Genomic DNA, 22436 nt, shown 5'->3' on the forward strand with positions numbered 1-22436 from the left:
CTTGGAATACTTGGCTGTTAACGTTCCGCCTGTGGTTTTGTTTTGTTCCGTTTTTATAGACAGCGGCATTACATAACCGCGTACAGAGAGCAGCCGCGGGATTACACGATGCAGATTAGCGGCGGCGTCGATTCAGCAGATCGCCCTGCGTGTGTGTGAGGGGCAGCACGGCCGTGCGGGTAAGCGGGGCTGCGCGCAGGGCCGGCAGCTCGGCGTTACACATAGCGAGCTGCGGGCAACCACCGCGGCAGGCGTCCCACAGAGCTGCCTTACCTCCGCTTCAGGTTCTTACGGCTCCTTTGTGTCCTCGCGAGGAGGTTTTGGACGATAAGCTCGGCTGCAAACGTGCTGTCACGTTTCCTTGCTGAGATCCTCGTTTGCTGCAGGCGGCTGGGTTTTCTTCTGATCGCTGTGCTGACATCAGTTACGGCCCTCGTGTAATAAGGGTAACTAGAAGTTGCCACCTAAATAAGAAGATAAACTCCTTTTAGCGAGACTTGGAGGTAGCTCTTGGAGGAAATAAGAGCTGTGGGTTACTCACTGACTTGGCAGATATCAAGGACACATCTTAGAATGTAAGCCAGGAGCCTACTAGCAGATTGACACAATTCCCAACATTTCCCCCTTTTTTCTTTCCAGTACTCAAGTATTTCAGCTTGGACTGAGTGATATTTTACTTTTTTTTTTTTTTTCCCCTTAAAAAGAATACATAATGCAGTAAAATCCTACTCAGCAAGATACACCTTAATATAAATGAAGGGATGGCGTATGTGTGAAATGGTCATTTGACTAAAATAATCTTAATTTTGAGGGAGAGCTTCACTAGAAATTAAATTTAAGAATGCCTGGATAACAAAGAACCATAGAGCACAAACCAGATCCTTGTTCAGAGTGATGTTTTTTTTTTTTTTAATCTCTCTATGCTCAAGATTTCCAGCTACCATCTGCTGGGGATACCACAACCCATGAATATTTAGAATAGTTAACCATTAAAAGTACACAAAAGTAAGTGATAATTACAGCTCACTGTTCTCAGTGTATGGGAAGCAAAGCGCACAGGTTCGTTTAAAGACAAATCCAATGACTTCCAAAGGCTTTTCCCAGCCTCCAGTACAGCCATTTATTAGCACATATTTTTGCCAGCCCTGAACCTACTACAATTTTGTGTCTGAGTCCTCAGTCTGCCCAGAAATCCAGTAGCAGTTCCCAACAAGAAAAAAAAACTGTAGTCCTTTCCCCCAGTGTCTCATTGCCCAAGAAGCACAGAAGTACATCTTTTTTTTTTCCCCACGTGCTTCACTTTAGTCTGTGATTTCTCTGCAGTAGGATAGTAACCTGGTATTTCTGTCATTTCTGCAGCACTCAGCAGGGATTACGTTTGCTGAGTTACTCCTTCACAGGCACAGTTCAGCAAAGTATGTAGACATGCTTTAACTTAGTGATTTACAGGGACCAGGATGTTGTTAACTCTAAACACAATTTAAATCCTTTCCTAAACTGTAGCCCTTAGTAACAGAATCAGACTATGAAGATAAAGATGAACAGGACTTTGAGGTAATTGAAGATGCTAGAACAGTATCCATATTTATCTCTGTGGGATTGGTGACCTAACTTTAATGTATAAACAGTAATCTTTCAAGCAATACATTGTTACTATCATTGTTAATACCAGTTTAGATAACAAAGCTAGAACTGACCTGAATTATTTTCCATGATTTAAACTGATGCAAAGCAGAACAGACTATATTTTAAACTTCAGAATAAAATACTCTAATTTAGTACAAAGTAATCTTTCAAAAAGCTCCCAAGGTGCATGCAAGATAAACTTTTAAACATGCACAGACTTACATTCCTAGTTTCTGTGTGCATAAGATATAGTTGTGTCTCAAAAGAAGACTTTGAGTTTGGAAGCTGTAAAGTAGGTGAACAAATGATCCCTTACACTGCACATACTAGCTCATGGTACAGATGTAAACAAGTTAGAATCAAGTTTAGCAACAACTTCTGCTATAACAATTTGTTTACCTTGTATACCAATAGATGTATTTTTCTAATGAGGTGGAAAGCCTGGTTTGCTCTGGTTAGGACTCTGATACTTCAACTCTGGTAAGACTGAAACAAGCAATGAAGAGAAAAACATTTACCTATAAATGCATGACTACCTAATGATTTACTTTAAAGTCTTAAACAAACAACAAAGCACCACACCACAACTGTGAATACTGTCAGCAGCATCTCTCTTAAAAGTGATCTTACACCTGAAGCTACAATACTTTATTAAAGCTTAAACACAAAATAGAAATGTATTCTATGTTGTACATTTTCTAAATGTACATCACCTTGGATTGTTCAGGTGATGCACAGATTTGTGTGCTTATGTTGTAAGTACAGAAAACACATATTTTGAGATGGACTTCTACAGAAAGTTTCCTTTGTAGCACTAGAAACTGAAGTTACTTCTGGTAAAGTTGGGATTTTATTGCACTTAATCATTTAGTGGGAATAAATCATTTAATTGAACTTTCAGGTTCAAGGAGAATAAATACTACATCTTTAAATGTGAAAGAGAAATAAGGATTATTTTACTGCTAGGTGCCTCTTAGCATTTCTTCCAATACAAGACTATTCGTCTGATTATTTTATTTTCACTTTAACACATAATTAGGAGGAAAAAAAAGAAAAAAGAAAAAGAAAAAAAGAAAACATTGAAAAATAAGAACTTCCACACGAGGCTTGTTTAGTAACTTGGTATGGTAAACCTTGAGTATGCCTTCAAAGAAAACAATGTAACAACAGTAGATGCTTGTATTGGCAGAATAAGTTGCTTTTTAGCAATGTGAAGATTGGCTTCGGTGCAGACTGACAACTTCTATTCCGTACTTTATAAATGATTGTCCACACTTCCAAACCCAATACTTTTAGGTATTTAAGCATGCTTTGGTGTGAATTTGTTTTCACTCTGTAGCCTTGCCCTTAGAAGTTAACAGTATGCTTGAATGCTTGCCATTAAGTTTGAGTTAATGGAATTTACATGTAATATTGCTGTCAAAGTACAACAAATGTCGTAGCAGCAACACTGCAAGATGCATTCCAATAGCTGCTTCCTCAGGGGAAAAGGTCACTGGGATGAATAATGACATGCTACATTTACACGTTTCTCTTCAGGTGCCGTTTTAGAAGAATAGCTTCTGCCCAAGAATTAGAATTGTTGGAATAATATGCGAACAGGTAATTCCTTCCAGCTCCTTACTTGCATATATATTTAATTAGAATTCATTAAATTTGCATTGATTTTTACAGCTGCCTTTGGGATCATCATAACTGCTGCATGGGAATGTCCTCACTTACAACATGTCAATAGAACAAATGCTCAAAGTTTGCTTTGTTCAGGCCTAGTATTTAATGGGTTGTGATCAATAAGCATACAGTCAGCATACAGTCCTCACTTACAAGTGAGGAAAATTGCTATAGCAATTCTTGGTCAACATTGCCCACCATTCCCCCTTTTGCTTTAGCAGACTTCAGGCCTGGGTGGTCCATAGGCCAGGCACTATACTTGAGTCAGCATGTGGATTATCAAGGCTAATTTGGTTCTCTGAGGGTTAAGGTGGTGTTGAGCCTTCATTTGCTTTTCTTTTTAATCGATAGGATGGTCAAGTTAATTTAAAAAAAAAAAAAGGAGTAGGCAAGATAGTTTAGTGACAAGTGTTCATGAATGTCCTTGAAAAGAGAAATTGTGCATCAGTGTATTTAGAGGCTGCTGTTACATCTGCCAGTTTTAAATAATCAGTCCAGCTTTGTAAGGAACAATCTTGTTTCATTCTTTTCCATCCCCCCTTTCAGCAAATACAGACATTAAAAAAAAAAAATAACTTTTGTGTCTTACTTTTCTTTAATCTCTCACATAGAAGGATATATCAGAATGCAGATAAACACTATGTAGAACATATGTTGATAGCATTTCTGCAATCATATTAATTGGGCAATTAAAAATGCAAAAGATTTAACTTCTCATCACCACTTGACTTGTTAAACTTCTCTATCTTGATAATACTAGTCTGAATGTAACATGCATTTGACTTTCAAAATGTGCAATTAGCATTTTCACACGACAAATTGTAACATATTCCCCCATTGTTATTGTAATTGAGTTTTTCCTTGCAGTGAACCTCCTCTGATTTTCTGTTATATTCTTCTGCATCATTGACTATAAGTTCAAAGGGTTAAACTGTTACTTTCATGCAGTCCTGCCTACAAATACAGAGCTATAGCTATCAAATTTGACCCAAACTACAGTATTTTGGTGCAGTGGGTACCGAAAACAATAATACACATTTTTGAATAGTAGCAAAATCCTCTACTTGTAGAAACCAATATTTATTTATTTATTTACTGTTGGAGTATCCTGAATTTTCTTTTCTTCTCCTTCATAATTGTGTGGTCTACTTAATACTGTTTTACTTGAGTACTTAAGTAGTAGCAAAGGATTCATATGTAATATGGTATTAATGAAAAGCACACTTACTTGTAAAATGGGGCACCTGACCTACATGGATGTAGATGTTTGGTAGAATTAAGGTTACAGTTTTCCCCTTAGCATTAGAATGAAGCATAGCTCTAGAAAGAAACAGCCTGTAGAGAAATTGTCTGTAATTGCAATCGAAAAGGTTTTGAAGGCCTCCTAGGCACTTCTTGTTCTCTCTCACTCGCTTTTTATGACAGAGTACCTGAGGTGTTTTTCCAGAACAAAAATGTCCAGTTGGATCCTCAATACATGGATCACACTGTAACAGTGAGAGGATCTTTTTCCTAAATATTCTGAGTTCTGAATGACCGAGGCATCTAGTTTATTTCAGTGCTCCACTGCTACGCCAGTATGAGACAGTCAGACAGGCCTATTTCTGCATAAAGAAAAAGCATACAACTGTGAAGCAGGATTATAAGGCAGTTAATATGTTCCCATTAATTCTCACAAGAATTTCTTTGAAGGCTTTTCCTGAGCTATCTGAAATCCTTTTTCTGTGGGGCCTACCTTGTCTCACATTTCCAACTGGTACAATCTCAACACTTGACTCCCTCAGACACTAAATGGAGCTGAGACCAGGCCTAGGCTGGGAGTTTTGGTTTTCCTCACTTCGTGCTTGTATTTTGATACAGTGCTCACGTGTTCAATGTTCTCTCTTTTCATTTTAGGAAGAGTGTGGCCTTCAATTCAATTACACTGCCACAGAAGTTTCACTGTTATGTTTGAGTAGACTGAAATTAAACAATTTGTAGTTCAAGTTTGCTGTTGCCATTTTGCAGTCAGACAGTTACCCATGCAAAATAACTCTAAATGTCTTTCCATGGTGAACTTGCAGCAAATTATCTGCCAATAGACGAGCACAGAAAGCCTCAGAGTTAAAATAAATTTCCATTTCCCTTCTAATGACTTGAGGTGGAGCACACGTTTCTGTTATATCACATCCTGAACCAGTGCAATAAGGTCAAACACAAACAATCTTTCCAGGCTTACGTCTCCCCTCCAGGTCCCTAATTTATCTGCACACGTGCCAAAAGGTCCAGTTACCATTTGGATGGTAGCACTTGGATAGCATGAACATGAAACTTCAACCCTGTTGATCTCTGTGCTATAACTGCCTTGGTCTTAAAATGATATATGGACTTCATTCACACTCCCATGACCAGGTGACACTGCTAAAATGGAAAATATAAGAAAAGATGGGGAGAGTGGAATTACTAAAGATGGTCCCATGCATGCCAGGGTGCATAGTGTGGTTGCTGTGCAGCATAAGGAGTGGCTAACATTTTCCAGTACTCCTAGAAAAGCCAGATTTATTCCATACACAAAGTTTTATATACTCCCTCTTAGGCAGAATGCCTGTGGCCACACTTTCTCACTTTTGCCTGCAGGAACAAAGGGGAACCACAACTCTACTTGTTTCCTGAAAAACAAATGAAAGTTTTGATTCTTTGTAAACAATGCCATATTGTGTACAGAGCATGTCTTCTGTACATAAGCAGTGAGACAGCAAATTCTGATTTTTACAACTTCTGGGTGAAACAGCAGCAAAAACAACACCTAAATTGTGAGGTAACACACTTCTCAGGCTTGCGATGTCAGAAGACTGTTCTATTTTTCTTTTGATCAAGATACTGTAGTTTCATTTGCTAGGTGCTCAATTAGTTGTTAAAACTGGTGGTGTCCAGCTGCTATAATTCAGTACCCAATGCAGCTGAACCACAGCTGGAAGTGTGGGATTATCTGTACTGACGCTCTTTCTCTCACAGAAGCTAGTTAAGCTCAAAATGGTTTATGCCATTAGAGCAGGACAAACTGGTCTCCATGTCATGTGTATTTATTGTGTATGGGTGATGGTCAGGAAAGGCAATGGAGAATCAAAAGCTCCTCTCCATGCACAAGAAAGTTCCTGCATTTATTCATAACGGTCACAGATTTGCAACTTATTTGCATATAGTCACAGTTACATAAAACAATTCTGCAAGATAAATGGTGCTCTACACTGCTGGCCTGAGAGGCAAGACTGAGTCTATATTTGTTCTTAGTGTGTTTTTTTTTGTCCTGGTTTGTTTTTCTTAAAATGAAGCTGCACCACAACTCGTCCCTGAAACACACACACATGTGTATTTTATATATATATATATATATATATATATATTTTTTTTTAAGTATAATTATTGATGAAAATACAGAAATCTCAGATTTTCACTCTTTATTTTGGTCTTATTTTTAAGATCATGAAGAACTCTGTGGCACCAGTTACGGATCTTTTTGTCTAAATGGAGGCATTTGCTATATGATTCCTACTGTACCCAGTCCATTCTGCAGGTCAGTGAAACTAAAATTTGTGTGTTTAAATACTGGACAGTAGCTGTCTCAAAACTGTTTCTCCATTTTGCTGTTTTAAGAATGCACTGTTAAACCACTGAATGAAAGAAAATAACTGTTACTTATGGCTGTCTGAAACTGAGTAGTTCACACTCACATAACTTACCAAGCCCACAGAGATGACAGTGAGGAAAACCAAATGAATATACCTGGGGTGTACTTGTTTGATGGATGCAACAGCACTCAGTTATGTATGCATTCAGGATGACTTCTATATTTACAGCCACGTTTCCTCCCCTCATTACAATACAGAAAGGAACAAAATACCCTTTGCTGAATGGAGAATAAAGTGTAAGTCAAGGTATTTGGAGTGGCAAAGTACCTTCCCAGTTTTTCTTCCAGGTTAATTATACTGCAAAAATTCTGATCGTGCAAAAATGGCCTGACATGAAGGAAAATGAGAGGCACATAAAAGAATATTATTTTTTAAGGCAAAAACAAAAACAAAAAAAAACCCATGAATATAAGCCAAGACTTACCATGTTCTCTGAATCACAAGGAGATGCTCAAAAGGCAGATTTGCAGTGACAGCCAAAGACCACTTGGTGAAGAAGCATCTAGGCAAATGTAAAATAAAGTAAATATAGATATCTGTTAGTTTACTGGGCCATTCTTCCCTTCAGAGTCCATCTGCTGCTTTTGCATTCGTTGACTGCAGTCCTGCTTTTGGATTCCCTGTGTAAATACAGACCTATCCTTTTATTTTCTTTTTCACCAATACATAAAATGATGCTGCATTAAAATTTAATTTTCACGGTTCTGCATTTACTAATTCTGAATTATTGTTCATTGAGATAAATTATGGTTAATTTTATGGGTTTACATAACATAATAATAGACATTCAGACACCTACTGCCTATAGTTGTGGATGCCACCTCTTTCCTCCCTGTGGCAGCTTCTGCTCCCTCTTCAGTCTTGAGTTATAAGTAACAGTAATTGGGTGAAACAGAAGAAGGAAACAAAATGTTTTCCAATGTGCCTAATTCAAGAACTTCTGTTTTGTGGGGGACAGTTCAATCTAAACAAACAAGCTCAGGCATGCAAGCTCACCTAGTAGATGAGGAGAGAAAAGGTAATTTTGTAGTAAATGCTAACTAAAAAACAAGCACAGCATATCACTGCCATTGTATTGTCCAGTGTCATACAATGAATCCAATCCAGAACAAGGATAAAGCTCGAGAGTGATGTAATTATAGCTGATAAACCTCACAGACTTCTGTGGTGTAAAACACATGCTACATGCACACACAAAGTAAAACATGCATTTCCTGTACCTTGATTGATGTGTGTTTTTTTCTAGAAGGAGTTCCTTATTATTGATATTTAAATACTTATGTGGAAAAAAAGTAGTCTGAACAGCATTAGTTATATGGTTTCAAAGCACTCAGTCTCGACTGTTGGTGGACTGCGAAATAGGGGAGGCATATTTGATGAAGTAACTGTAGATAATGAGTAACAAATATTCAGAACTCATTCTTCAGGAGCACAAGCTAGTCAGCATAGATAACTTCCACTTTAAAAAGACTCCAAATGAAGTCATTTGTTATTCACGTGCTGGAAGATTTTGTAATCTGCTGAAGCAGAAAAGTACCATCTTAAGAACATTTCTGTTACACTCAGGCAATCTTATTGCATTTAAATTATCAAGTATTTTTCCTCTGTACCTAATGGTTGATTATGAAGTTATAAGGGTTTAAATAGAAGCATTCTATTTAAGCATGTCCTCATTCTAAGCATGCCCCTTAATCAGTCAGAGAAAGCTAATTATAGATGAGAAAGGTTTTGTTTACACACAGATATCTTAGTAATCAGCAGTGATGTGAATAGAAACGACAGAAAAAAACGCATCGCTATTCAGCAGAATTCAGAAAAATATTCTGCACTCCGGAATTTCAGGACTGTCAGCATCACAGAATCACAGCATCACACAGTTGCTCCAAGTTTCTCTGCTACAGATTTCTTGCAGACCCCACTGACAGTTCCAGGTGTTCTCAGTTGATCACTCCCACCGACACAAAAACTGAAGCAGATTTCTAGACTCAAAAGCTGCTTCATCGTTAGCACAGTGTTGATTAAAAGAGCCAAATGGAATAAGAACGGACCAGCAAACTGTCAAAATACCTTAAAACACATTTGCCTTGGCAAGTTATTCATCTAAACAAATGCATTGAGCTAAACATAGTCCAGCTTACCTGATGTGATGTCACTGGAAGTAATTTGACAACATAAATGGGAAAAATGCATCGTTCTTTAGAAAGACATTTCCTTGCATCATAGCAAATTAAGAGACACTGTTTACTTTTGGATATTTCAGTTCTTTATCCTGAAATATCCATTCAGAATTAGATACATATACATTGTAGAGACGTCATATAAATAAAACAGTAGTTGACCTTCTTTTCCTCCCACAGCACATCGCAGATTTTAAATACAGCTGATTATGTTAAAACATGAGGTTGCTCAGCTGCCATCTTCCTTTGTTCCTTTTCTAACACTGAGTTAATGACCTCAGCATCAAAAGGCACATCTGTCACTATATGCAAGATGAGCTTCAAACCTGGGAATGCTCAGCTGTACTAAATAAACAAACACACAGCAGAACAGAGAAGGCTGCGAAAGCAGCTGCCTCAGGTGTATCACAAAATGCTGGGCTGAAAGATGTTTGCCTCAGCACCTGATGTGCAGCTGGCCCATCATCATTAATTAAAGCACTGCAGAATTAAGATTTCATTATGAGGTGAAGTTCTGCTGTTTCTGTGTTGTCTTATACAGGACATCCCTGAGAACCTTCTTTCTCATTTCAGAGAAGATACAGGTTGCTGTTTGGTGGTTTCTTTGTTTGTTTGTTTATTCCCCCCACCCCACCCCCTTTACACTCAACATTTTCAGAGCAGAACACACAGTTAATGCATGCTTTAGGATGTGTGACTTTACAAGCCATCAGGATATTTCTGTACACCTTATCCTTGTCTGGTTCCTTCTTAAGTGGGACCTTCATTCACTGTCGAATGTCCCCACATGTGATATACTTGCTGTGCCACCAATCTTCAGAATTTACACCTTCCTGAAGACTACTGGGCTTTGCTTCTTTCCCTGCTTTCAAAACCACGCTTCTGCATACCCTAACCTCTTCTGAAAACAACTGTTTTGAAAAAAGTGTCCAGTCAGTATTTTCCAATTTTGCTTTTTGCTTGAAAGCTACAAACAGAAGTTAGAATACACACCAAACATATAACCAAAAAGTTAATTATTACACTTCATTTTTAATGGGACATAAAATAGAAATTACTACGTTATCTCATGAGCTTGAGACATATTGGTGATAAGACCAGATATTATGGCAAAGCACATCACATATGGCATGCTAAGGGAAAATAATCCATTCTTTCCACTTATTTCCAGTAGTAGCATGAGATTTATTTTACTCTCTATGGATACAAATGCAGATTCAAATTAGCAGTTTGGAAAACCCTGTGGATACAGAATTTTTTTTTAAAGCCATTTAAAAACTTCCAGGTAACTTTGCCATTGCTTATTGACTTAGGCTTTGATGTCTTTTTCATATTTACTAGATGCCCTTATAGTGTATGAATTAATTAGAGTTCTACAGACCAAAGATTACAGTAATTTTGAAGCTGTCAGCTACACAGTCTCAATTACATTGGACACAGCTTATTTTTCAGATGTCTTTAACTACTTAGAGCTTTTTGTACATGCAAGTAATTTTTCTATGAAGTAACATGCAGTTTTTTCCTCACTAAAAGAAGACTAAAGGAAAACTAAAATCAACACTCATACAATAATAAGCAATGGGAAGCCTGTGAGTACATCTGAATCAAATCTTACTTCCAATGTTTAATCTGTCAGATATTGCTTGTGCTACCCACCTTAGAGTCTGGAAGAGAAGGAAATCCTGCCTTCTCACCTAAATCAGGCAGGCCATGTGTCTGCAAATGAGACTGCAGTAATGCTTTGTGTTATTGGAAAGCTGCTGTTTTATTTTTTTATTGATGCTTTCTGATCCGATCTCTAACTGTAATTCTAGACCTGCTAGTCATGTCCTGTCATCTAATTCAGTGCAATCTATTTCCCTCCACCCTTTTATTGATGCTGCTGTGGGCAGTTCTGATTAAAGTATTATGTCAGTGTTTTGTCTCCAGCACAGCTGCTATATTAAGTTCATATATAAGAGCTGCTCATCTGATCTGACGAGAGGTGCAGGTGTGTACGTGGGTGTGTGTTGGCATCAAGGAAGGCAGAAGCCTGGATGCTCTCTGAAAGAGGAGTGTCTAGACTCAACTGTTCTCAAACATCAGAAGGCTGCCATCTTTCAAATCTGATTGCATTACAAATTTTCGTTTCTTAGAGAAGATTTTTTTTTTCTTCCCATTTAAAAAAAATCAACTTTGGAATGCTACAGGACCATTTAGAGCCAACAGACAAGTGTCGTTGTGCAACAGCAACACCCAGCCAGGTGACCACAAGTAATTGTTATAACCTCCTCATGTTGTGTATAGCCCAGAAGCAGGCTTCTATGTCTTTTGTACTCGTTCATTCAAGCACCTGCCATATTTAACAACTCTAAATATGTCACACTTAACTTTTGTTCTGTTTTTAGGTGTCCATTATAAACAAGGTCATCCTAGAGCTGTTACTAACTTTTGAAGTTGTGTCTATTAAACCTGACTACTTCTAAAAGACGTTATTTAGATACCCATAAGTCTAGATTTTGTTCCTAAACCACATGCTTGTTAGAGGCTACTTTTCTGTCTTGCTTGCAGCCACTGACCGTGCTCCATTGCACACTGCCAAGCAGATGCTATCAATTTGCCAAGACAAGTGAAACGTTTCTAAAACTTGCATCCAGGAAGAATTAATACATTTAGCATCGAGAATGTTTAAGTTTTGTACCTGCTTTTCTTTAGTGCAGATATTTTTCCCTTTGCAATAATGTTTCTCCTTAAAATCCTAGGCCTCGTGGCTCTTTTCCTCTTGAAGACTTAGGGCTGCCTTAAAGATCTGGTTCTGTCCTCTATTTAGGAGAAAGTTGCTACACTCTCAATGACCTGTTTGCAACTGCCATTGCATTCCTTTTTTTTTCTTTTCCCCATGTTTATCTTTAAGCAGAGCATGATTATGGCTTCCATGGATGATTTATGCCACCTCAGTCTACTAAATCTCAACAGTTCTCTAACCCTGTGATTTTAACCTAATCCTATCTATGCAACTTCCTTTAGCTAGTAGGACCAACTTTATTTCCTCCTGCTTCATTTTTTTCTTTGGACCACTGACTTAGCTCCCTTTACACATATAGTCTAGAATTTTTCCATAAGCCTCAGTTTACACCGGAGCCTATTTATTTGTTCTTCATGTATCATTCTAGCCTAGCATTATCTGACAGTTTTCATTGGTATTCAAGAATGCTTCTATGAATATTATATTCCCTTCTCTATTCCTGTTATTTTATTCAGTTCTACAAAGCATTTCTCTCTCACTTGCTAGAGAACAATGCCCTACTCAAGCTGTATTTCTATTCTTAAGTTATGCTACAGATTCTCAGGAATAGGCTCCTGAAATGCTGCTATACTTACAATAAATATCTGGAGCATTATCTCTAGCAATCAGAGCAGTCTGCCTATCTTTCCTTCTCTCAGCAGCTGAGTGAAGTAATTCTGAGAAGTCTCACATTGTCCTTAGTAAATGGTGACTGTTTGATCAGTGGCAGAGCTTTAATGAGAGATGATACCTGTGGGATTATTTTTTCTACCCTCCAGTCATCTGTACAGGACTTAGATTTTATTTTTGAATACAAAGAATTAAAAGAAATGCTAGTAGTTCTTCATGTAATTGTTTAGACCTGTACTGAAGACCTTTAGTACTGAACTAGTAGTCCATAAGTCACAGAAAATTGGTGCTGGGAGCCATACCAAGTGAGCGTGGTGATATGCTGACAGCAATCTATTTGTTGGATTTAGATATGCTTGACATTTTTCCTTCTTGGCTGTTCCTTCCCCCTTAACCCCTTTTTAATTTCTTATCTGAAATCATACCTTGCAGCTGCCAGTGGCAACTCAGATCACTAAATACGTTACGGAGCTCAGCCTGTTTTCCTCAGATAGAGCCTGAAGTTGCCCATGTCACAGGTTATTACGACTTCAGTGCCAGAAGTAGCAAAAGCGAGACCTTCACTAATAGAAACAGAGAGGAGCACAAACACATACACAAATATACATACAGAACGTAGTCACTAAATAATGTGCTTTCCATTTTCTGTGATGGAATAAACTCCTTAAGAAAATTTTGCACAATAAATGCTAAAAACAAGAAAAATGAAGAATAGTTTATCTTCAGCCTACATAATTTTGAATCAATATGAATTACTAAGCCACTTAGCAAGTTTGTTTTAATAACAAAATACCATTTTATAATTAGTTTGGTTCTAGATTTTGTGACTACAGTACAGCATACAAGGCCTTTCAAAATAAGGTAGGCCTAAGCTCAGCTTCCAGTTGGCACCCAACCAGACAAGTTTAAGTGCTACCCTGTGACGTACCAAGGAAGCTGCATGCTCTTTAATCCCTCAGCTTTACAGTAAATCCAGGCTGGAGTGGAAACAGACTGTAAATTAAATATGTCATGTGGAGTGCAAATCAAATTTCACTTTCATGTTTTCAGAATACTTATTGACATTACTTGAATTAGGTCGCATGGTATTAAATGGTAGCAGCGTTTAGTTTACCTGCTTTATTTAATGGGTTATTGCAGTTTTAGTCTTGAGACATCTCAGTTTTAGATGCCTACCGCCTCCACACACCACATTTTTTTATATCAAACATAAGAAGAAATAAAAATTGAGAATACTGAAGAACTATAGCAATCCCTTAAACAACACAGCTCTGTCAGTTACTTCCTTTGCTGCTGTTCTTTGACATACCCCTGTGCTTGTCCTTGTATTATCTGAGCCATTGCTGCTGCCACCACAGCTCATGGGTTTACAGCACAGCCTGGCCTGGCAGAGGGCTCAGCTGTCATCCAGGTGTAAGCTCAGAGGTCAGGATTTCCTTTGGGTGACAAGTTATTGCTCATTCTCAGAGAGATACAAACATGTTGGAAGCTTCATTAAATAATAATCAGCGCCTTGCGGCACCATCTATACATACCTCCAGTATTTCCTTTGTTGTCTTCCTTGGTAGATATGCTTACTTTTTGTGCATAAAACCCATTTTGGTCAACTTGGCCTACGTGCCCAACATGCAACAAGAACTTGCTAATTCTTCTCCTCATAGCTAATGACAAGCAGTAAGGCATCTTCAATGTCTCTATTTCAGTTCCTGACCTACACTTAGCCATCACTATATGCACGCCTTTACAGAAGCTGCTGTCTTGTCCTCAGAGCTCTCTTTCAACCTACACACCTGGAAACATTCACAGCAGTCTAACTGCTTTAGTTTATTCCCAGTCATCATCTCTCACAGTAGCTCTGGCAATGGCTAGCCCAGCTCGTATAAGCAGTGCAATAAAAAATAACAGTGTTATTAATAATACTATTAATCATATTAATGCTACTAAAAGCATTAATAACAATGTTGTTACTACTACTGCTACTACCACTAAAATAGACCATAAGAAACCCCAAACAATTTTCCCATACAACGCATCACATTTAGCCCTAGACCATGGTCACATTTCGGTTTATGTCTCTGGTTGTGTTTCTGTTTCTGCTGCTTACAGACATCAGGCTACTGGAGGCACTGATTCTAATTGCTCTGTCAGGAGGCTGTTCTGGGAGCTCTAAGGGTTTTGCTGTTGTGCTTCTTCCAGACATCTTCCAGAAGTAGCAGGCCAAGCTTCAGCCTTACTGAAGTCAGTCTTCTCTATCTTCGTTTTACATACAGACACCACTACCCTCCCAAGCTGCCATTTAATGCCTGCTCATTTCTATACACAATGAAAGATAAATAGAAAATCCATATTTTAAGGCTATACTTCATTTCTTCATCCCTGCAAACGAGCTAAGAACAATCAGATGCAGCAGGATTGTCTACAACATTGTTATCACAAAGGAGGCTATCTCATGGATGGAATTTCTTTCTTCTCAGATGTATCACTTACCTGCAAGGAAGGAAGTTCTGTTTGAATCTTCTCAATAAACACCAGATTTTCAGATTGGGTGGGGCTATTCTTCAAACGGAGGAGGTTTGATGTGTTCCTTTCATTCCTAATAATGTCTCAATAACAAGGCAGAAGGAAGTCCCAGAGCACTTGTTCAGGCTGTAGTCATTTCATAAGACGAGCCTGATTTCCGCATAACAAATAGTTTAAGCTAGCTCACTGCAGCTCTTCAGAAGCCTTGTTCCCTAGAGTGCCTAAGCTAACTGCTAGACGTGCAAACAAGCCTTGTCTGAAAGAAACACAAGTGTTCAAGATGTTTTTCTGCACTGTGCAAAACTTTCTGCTTCTTCTGTAGCTTCTGATGTACTGTGAATCCTCTCTTTGGAAGAAGTTTTCAGAAGCTCAGTATGTGAAATAAGCATAGGAGGGAAACCTTCAATTAAGTCTCTCAGAGTCATTCACTGAGCACGAATTATTTTCTGGAACAAATTATTTCACTGAAATAAACTACCTTTGCAATTTAAGTGTCTTAGCTCTTCAGGTGTCTTAGATGAATTCCCAAGGAGTTCTTCAACAAAGAATTGTAACAAATTACACAAAAGGAAGAAAGTATGATTACTATGTGCAAGATAAGATCCTGTGGGATAACTCGGTTAACACTAAAAAGCTGGATTTAATTTAATCTACCTAAAAAAGAGGCAAATTTAACTGTGAGATATATTGCTAATCCAATAAACATATTGAGAAATACACAATTTAACAATTTCATGGAACAACTGTATGAATCAAAATATAAATGTAATGTCCAACATGCCTAATTCCCTTTATTTCAGAAATACAAGGCAGGTGGAAATGCCCTAAGAAAGTATGCTATGAAAGGAATATAAACTTCTCCCCACTCTTGCCCCACTTAAAACAAAAAGACTTTTCATGCTAGATGACACATAATGCTCTCATTCATATACAACTTGGCTTCCCAGGTGTATTGAGAATTACACAGGAGCACGCTGTGAAGAAGTTTTGTTGCCCAGCATCAAGTCTCAAACAAAAGGTGACCTGTTTGCAGTTCTCTTGGCTTCACTTCTCCTTCTCGGAGTTCTTTTAATTGGAACATTCTACTTCCTTTGCAGGTAAAAGCACTTCTGAGTGCTGAAGCTATTTAATCAAGTAGAAATTGCTTCTGGTAATCATGTACTAATTATTTGAATATAAAAGTATGTAATGCATTATCCATAAGGTTTGTGTGGTTATTTAGCATAATTAACGTGGATGTCTCAACTTGCAGCTTATAATGTTTTACTTCTTTCTAAATGTCTTTTCTAAGCTATTACTTCTAGTGGCTTTCTAAAAGCAACTATCAGACCAGTTTTGGAGAGATTGCACATTACACCTGGAGTTACCATTAATATTTTAAAATATCAGTAAACCCTTATGTTGTCCAAAGTTTAAGAAATAGAGGTGATTTACCAAAGTGCAGCTTCACTGCAGTTGGCAGCCAAAGTAACTGATGCCTTTATACAGTTCCTATTTGTGCAAACAAGTCGATCTCTTATGTCCTCCCTTGTTTTTGAGGTACAATATATATTTATGCCTTTATAGGACAACTTAGTAGGCCCTGTAATTATCAGCCATCACACACGTGAAGCCTCTCAGTTGCTTCTATGCTGCATTTCTCTTTGGTTATGATGTCCTTGCAGTTCTGTTCCTCACTTTTCCATAATCGGATTGCCAAATCAACCGCTCTGATCAGTGCCTTTCAACAAGCAACTTTTGAAGAGCCAGTCTAGTTTCACCCCAGCTGCAAAATAGAAACCTACCAAGTGCCATTTTCCTATAGCTGAGTACACTGAGAAGAGATTCAGAGTATTTGATAAAACAGTATTAAAAAACGTTTCTGTAGAGGACATCCCTCTCTTCCCTTAGACATTTAAATTAAATTATTCCTGTCTTATCAGCAGTGCAGCCCTATATTAGTAGTTAGCAAAAAAATATTTACAAATTATTACAAAGTTATTAGAATAGAATAGAGCTTTAAATAACTTTAAAAATTCATACAAGTCATAGAATCATTTGAGTTGGAAGAAACCCCCAAAGGTCATCTAGTCCAACGCCCCTGCACGGAACAGGTACACCTACAGCTCGATCAGGTGCTCAGAGCATGCTGCAGCCTGACCTTGCATGTCTCCAAGGGGCATCCACCACCCTCTCTGGGCAACCTGTGCCAGTGCCCTACCAAATCTGTTTGGGTGAAGAAGCTCATCCTTATCTTCTTTGCTGATACCTGGTCTTTGATGAAGGCAGTGGTTTTCATCCATGAGCTAGGTTTTAGTTTCTTTCTCTTCTCAAGAAAGCCAGAAAGGAAGAACTTGGAGCACTTGGTACTCCTTGAACACTGCTTTTCTCACTGTCTCAACAACTTTCTGAATTAGATGGGTATTTCAACCTAGAAAAGCACTCCAGTGTTCCAGAAGCCAAAGATACTGTCAAATTTCTCTTCTTTGGCAGAAGGTACGTCGTGTTTATCAAGTGCCATCAGCAATACAAGAAGAGGCAAGAGGAACCCAGTAGAGAATGTGGGACAGGTTTCCCTGGGCAGTCCCAAAGCACCCACAGCTGTTTCCAGCTCACTCTGGCAAGCAGACGCCTTAACCTCACCTCAGGCCCGTGACGGTGCACTAAAAAATGAACTGAAAAACAAAACTGACTGCAGCCATGTGTGCATGTGTTTGGACCACCACCCAGAACCAGTGCTCATCAAACACAGTGCTATTCAAATGTCACTTGTCTGTGTACAAAAGCCAGCAGAGCTCTTGCTGGTGCTATCATTCTGGATGCAACTGAGAGCAATTTGCAGTGGGGCACTAATTGCTCCCTGTGTTGGTAGCTGTGGCAGAAGAGGCAGGAGCCCAGCTCTCCTGTGGTGGTGCACTGAGGCTTTGTGTGATCTCTGCTAATGTAGCAGTGTTGCTCTGGAGACAGAAAATGCTTGCTGGAAATTTCTGGGAGATGACAAGTATCTCCATTGAGAAATACCCCCAGATATGTTTTGAAGCTCTAAGACAAACTTTCTCTTATGAAGCCAGTATGACATCTCTTCTTTGGTGTGATCTTAGAAACATGGCTTTATGTAACATAAATAACAGTGTCTCATATAACTGTTTTTACAGAGGCAAAAAAAAGAAAAATAAAGTCTTCAGAGAGCATAAAATTCAGAAACTAATCCATTATAGAAGCTTTTTCCACTTGCACATAGTAAAATTAGGGAAGGCTGGAGCCAATTTACTAAGCTTTATGGTCAAAGACCAAATACCAAAGTACAGAAGCTTAGCATAACAGCAATTACAGGTCTGCACAGCTCCTCTTTTACATAGTTGGAAGGTGAACCTCAAAAACTGCGTTTCTTTATAGAAATCAGCTTACTTAGGCAGAACAAGCAGTAGAGCCTCTCAGAGAAAGAAAGACAGCAACTCAGTCTGATGACTTAGTTAGCTGCCCGTGGATCTAGCTTTCAAACCAGACTATCTTGGGAAATCTCAAAATCATGATTAAGTTCTCTACAGAACGCTGATACAGGACAAGTCTGCAGCTGTGTTCTGAGGAAAACAGGAAAGCATTCAAAATCCCTGCTATTACATTGTTCCTCAGGTAACAAATGGCACGTTTTGCTACAAGCAGTTCACAGGTCAGCAGAGGTCCATCTGGCTCTTCCTTCTCCAGAAACACATTGTACAAGGGTTACTGGGAGACAATTAAGAAAGAATCACAGAATTTTAGGGGCTGGAAGGGACCTCTAGAGATCATCTAGTCCAACCCCCTGGCAAAGCAGGCTCCCTAGACCAGGTTGCACAGGTAGGTGTCCAGGTGGATCTGATTATGTAGCTGATTAGCATATATTCCACATAAAGCAGATCTATAACAAGAAAAATATGCAAAGGCCAGAGTGCCATACTTAGAGGGGTAGAGAAAACCCCAGGGAATACTAGAATAACTGTGATTTATTTATATAACATATTATAAGACTATATTAAAATGCCAAATTACCTATATGATAAGCTTATATTGATGAATGGGAACTCAGCCAGCTGAAACCACAGGTCTAGGAATAAAGCCATCTGAGCTATCCAAGACAGCAGATTTTGTGGAGGAGTTGTACCTCCACAGGACACAAACTGGACAGAAAGGAGAACAGCCCATGACTCTTCTGAAGAGAGCAGATGTCTAATTACTATTAAAAGAAATAGGGAAAGAGAAAGCAAGAGAAAGTTCTATCTAAAGGATCTGTTTCTCCTCAAGTGTAGAAAACATCACACTATTGAAATTTCCCTTCCAAACGCTAAGAGAGGTAAAGATAAATTAAACAATTTTGTGTTATCTACTCGCTGTTTAATAAAATCCTGACAAATCAGACTGGAACAGGAACATTAACTTCAGGAGAGAAGCCCTGTAGGTCCAAGTGCTCTGTCCTGCCTCTGATCTCTGTTGCTCTCTCCCTCAAATACGCGCTTCTCAGAAATGTTGAGTGTTAATTAGAAAGTAATTGCAGAAGAGCTGTGTTGCTCTTTTTTTTTTTTCTAGTGGAAGTATCACACAATTAATATTTATTCTCTCTGGTAACTTTTCATTCTGTGTTGTTTTTTCTCCATTTTTTTTCTCCTATGGTCAGGAAAACCACCATTGCAAGGACAGGTTCCTCAGAGTGTGGTGCCCACCTGGTTGAGACTACAAGCAGCAATGGCTGCAACAGTGAGTGCATTTAAAATGAAGTGATGAAAGCAGGGAAAGAAGATTTATTTAGTGAAAAGCATCTGCTTTGTTTGTTTTTCAGAAATAATAACGGAGTAAAGCATTAGAGTGGAAGAATGGTGAGAAAATGATGTGCAGAGCAACACTAACAGTTGTAGAGGTTGATATGGTAAGGGGGTTAAGAAAAGAAAGCACACTAATAGGAGGCCTGCTTTTATCTTAGAGAAGACTGCAATTAATAAATGAAGAAAATCTGCTGCATTTAGTAGAGTTTCTACGTGTTTTTATAGGTGCATCAGATTATTCAGAAATCACTATAACCTGAATTTTGTGAGATTTTCCATGACAAGCTACTGTTTTAAGTAATGCACAGATAAGGCATGAGATAGATAGATAGATAGATAGATAGATAGATAGATAGATAGATAGATAGATAGATAGGTAGATTTCTGTAAGAGAAGCATAAAATAATTATCCTTCTCTACAAGAGAACATGAGGCAACCATTGGATTTTTCAGCATGAGGTTATGCCGTGAACTTTTGTCCTGGAGAAGTTGGGGATTGCCTCGATTCAGAAGCTTCAAAACTTGTACTCGTGTTACATGTCCAGGATTTGGCCTGCTTCAGAATAGTGTGAGAAAAAGAATTACTTTCCTCAAGGCAATAGTTAGGCTTTTATTAACAGAGGGTGAGGTACCACTACTGGTGTATAAGTCAGCTTCCTGCTGCAAGATTTTAATTCAAAGAAAATACTAAGAACAGACTGGTAATGGTTAAAAGAAGTTTAGTTTATAGAGTATTTACCCTTTGTTTGGTATACATCTCTAATACTAAGCAAGGCACCTTCCTTGATATTTTTGTGTTACCTTCTAAAAATCTCACTAACGAGGAATCCCAGCTTCTATTTTATGGAGGATAGATGTCAGGAATTTTATTCATCGTGTCCAGCCCTGAAACAAAGCAATATGCAGCCAGATGTTTCGGTTAGACAAGTGCTGCCCTCTGCAACGATACATTTGTTTTATCCCCATCACCACATGCACACCAATATCTGTATCACTCTCTGGTTCCTTACAGGGTTACGTTACTCGGGCAAAGAGAAGCCAAGTGATATGGTCTGTGTCTCTTTCTCCCCTGATGACACAAAGAGAATGGCTGGGTACTGAGAGGCATAGAAAACATGATTTGAACAGTCCTACTTTCATCTCGTTTCTACCACTGGAGGTTGTGACTAGGAAAAACAAAATGTATTTATACAGCAGCACATCACCTAGCAGCCCACTATGTGGGATCCACCATGTTGTACTGAAGAAAAAGCTTGAGAAAATTTCTGGAAGTGAAAGGGAAGAAAATGCAGAATGCAGATTTCTCATCTCTGAAATAAGGGAAAAAAAGGTGTGTAAAAACAAAGGTGGAAAGGAAAATGTGAATAAGAGTCAGTTCCTGGGGTGTCTACTACATGCTCTGGCATCAGAAAAGGTAGTGTGTATTTTACACACACGTAGATGCAAATACAGCAAGACAAAGAAGAAAAGACAAAGTGTTACAGTGTATACAGTAAGAAGTCAAGGAGAAAATCGTAATGTAGCAGCTATTAGAAAACAACAGAGAAAAATGTATTACTTTCTGAGGACTCATGTCAAGAAGCTGGAGTACGAGTGAAAGCTCAGCATCTGCAGGAAAACATCCAATCAACCAGAGATCCTGAACCAGAAATGTTCCAGTTATACAAAGCATAGCTTCCTCCTCAAATTAACCCGCTTACATGCTGGTTTTGGGACCCCAAACCTTTATCAGTTTCTCAGGAGGACACTGTTAATACTGTTTTAAAGGCTAGGAAAGAACAAAGTGACTTTTCATTGCATATGGACACGTCACTGTTAGAATCAGAGTTCAGGAGATGTGCAACAGTACCGACAGCTGCATCAGAATCAGAGTTAGCTGAAATACTCTGCACAGTCTCCGTGGAATTTAGTCAGAGAAGACTGCTGTCAGTAACCTCTGTGCATTACTGATCACGAGACATTCAGGCTGACTAACAGTAACATTCAGCACACTGTTTTCACCGAAGAAGAAAAGGCTTATGGTCATCTGAAATGGAAACTGAGGGAGGAAATCTTACTACAAGATGTGGAAAACGAAGGGACTGAAGTTGTACTCTGTGAACTGTTAAAACCCTCTCTGCTTTCTAGACAGACATGGAATAATTCTTCAGTATTACCACTCACATTTGCATTATTTGGGAAGCAATTTGTACAAAAAGTGAGAATGAATAAATCAAATGGGTGTTTAAATGCAAACAAGTCCATCTATGAAACAATGTTATCTCTGAATGAAATCTTATTAGTGGTCCACATTGCTTCACATCCATTGCAACTGAGAACGTTTCAGCTTCTAAAATTAATTATTTCCATTCATAAGCTTGGTGAATTTGCCTTTCAGGTCACAAAGAGATTAGGCTATAAATTCATCTTAAGCTGGTCAAACACCACAGGAAGCACAGGGTAGCCCACATTACCTCTGATTTAATAAACTTGTACACTGTAAACTGTTTGACTTGTGCTGTCCAACAGTGCTTGTTTAAAAATTGAGTAGTCCTGTGAGCAAGAATGCTACAGAAAACACTGGTTCCAATCAGATACTGTTCTTGGAGCCAGGGGACTGCAGAAA

General features: G+C 38.5%; 1 protein-coding gene and 1 long non-coding RNA gene across 5 annotated transcripts; one reads left to right on the plus strand and one right to left on the minus strand.

The window, feature by feature from the left end:
* Positions 1-9: 9 nt before the first annotated feature.
* Positions 10-21300, plus strand: NRG4 (neuregulin 4). Of its 4 annotated transcripts, XR_794904.3 has the most exons (7): positions 14-179; positions 3166-3228; positions 6757-6850; positions 16004-16153; positions 19687-19766; positions 19849-19935; positions 20844-21300. XR_794904.3 is itself a non-coding variant. In XM_019619442.2 (6 exons), the coding sequence occupies exons 2-6, from the start codon at positions 3219-3221 to the stop codon at positions 19852-19854; spliced, it is 363 nt and encodes a 120-aa protein (XP_019474987.1). In that variant the 5' UTR covers positions 10-179; positions 3166-3218; the 3' UTR covers positions 19855-19920. The 4 variants fall into 4 exon arrangements, 3 of the variants coding, with proteins under 3 accessions (XP_019474987.1, XP_010715650.1, XP_019474985.1); XM_019619442.2 differs by lacking the exon at positions 20844-21300 and having other exon boundaries at positions 10-179; positions 19826-19920; XM_010717348.3 differs by lacking the exon at positions 19849-19935 and having other exon boundaries at positions 12-179.
* LOC104912801 lies at positions 389-8261 on the minus strand. Its single transcript, XR_004161042.1, has 3 exons — positions 7390-8261; positions 2026-2112; positions 389-464 (listed from the first exon to the last, which is right to left on the minus strand). It is a non-coding gene; the product is annotated as an uncharacterized LOC104912801 (long non-coding RNA).
* Positions 21301-22436: the final 1136 nt, after the last annotated feature.

This window comes from Meleagris gallopavo, chromosome 12, assembly GCF_000146605.3.
Source record: "Meleagris gallopavo isolate NT-WF06-2002-E0010 breed Aviagen turkey brand Nicholas breeding stock chromosome 12, Turkey_5.1, whole genome shotgun sequence".
NCBI classification, from domain to species: domain Eukaryota; kingdom Metazoa; phylum Chordata; class Aves; order Galliformes; family Phasianidae; genus Meleagris; species Meleagris gallopavo.

Bases quoted from the DNA above. Each gene is read 5' to 3' on its own strand.
- NRG4 (XM_010717348.3), top strand. The intron at 16,154-19,686 runs GTAAAAGCACTT...TCCTATGGTCAG, and splicing joins ACATTCTACTTCCTTTGCAG to GAAAACCACCATTGCAAGGA. The intron at 19,767-20,843 runs GTGAGTGCATTT...GGTTCCTTACAG, and splicing joins AAGCAGCAATGGCTGCAACA to GGTTACGTTACTCGGGCAAA.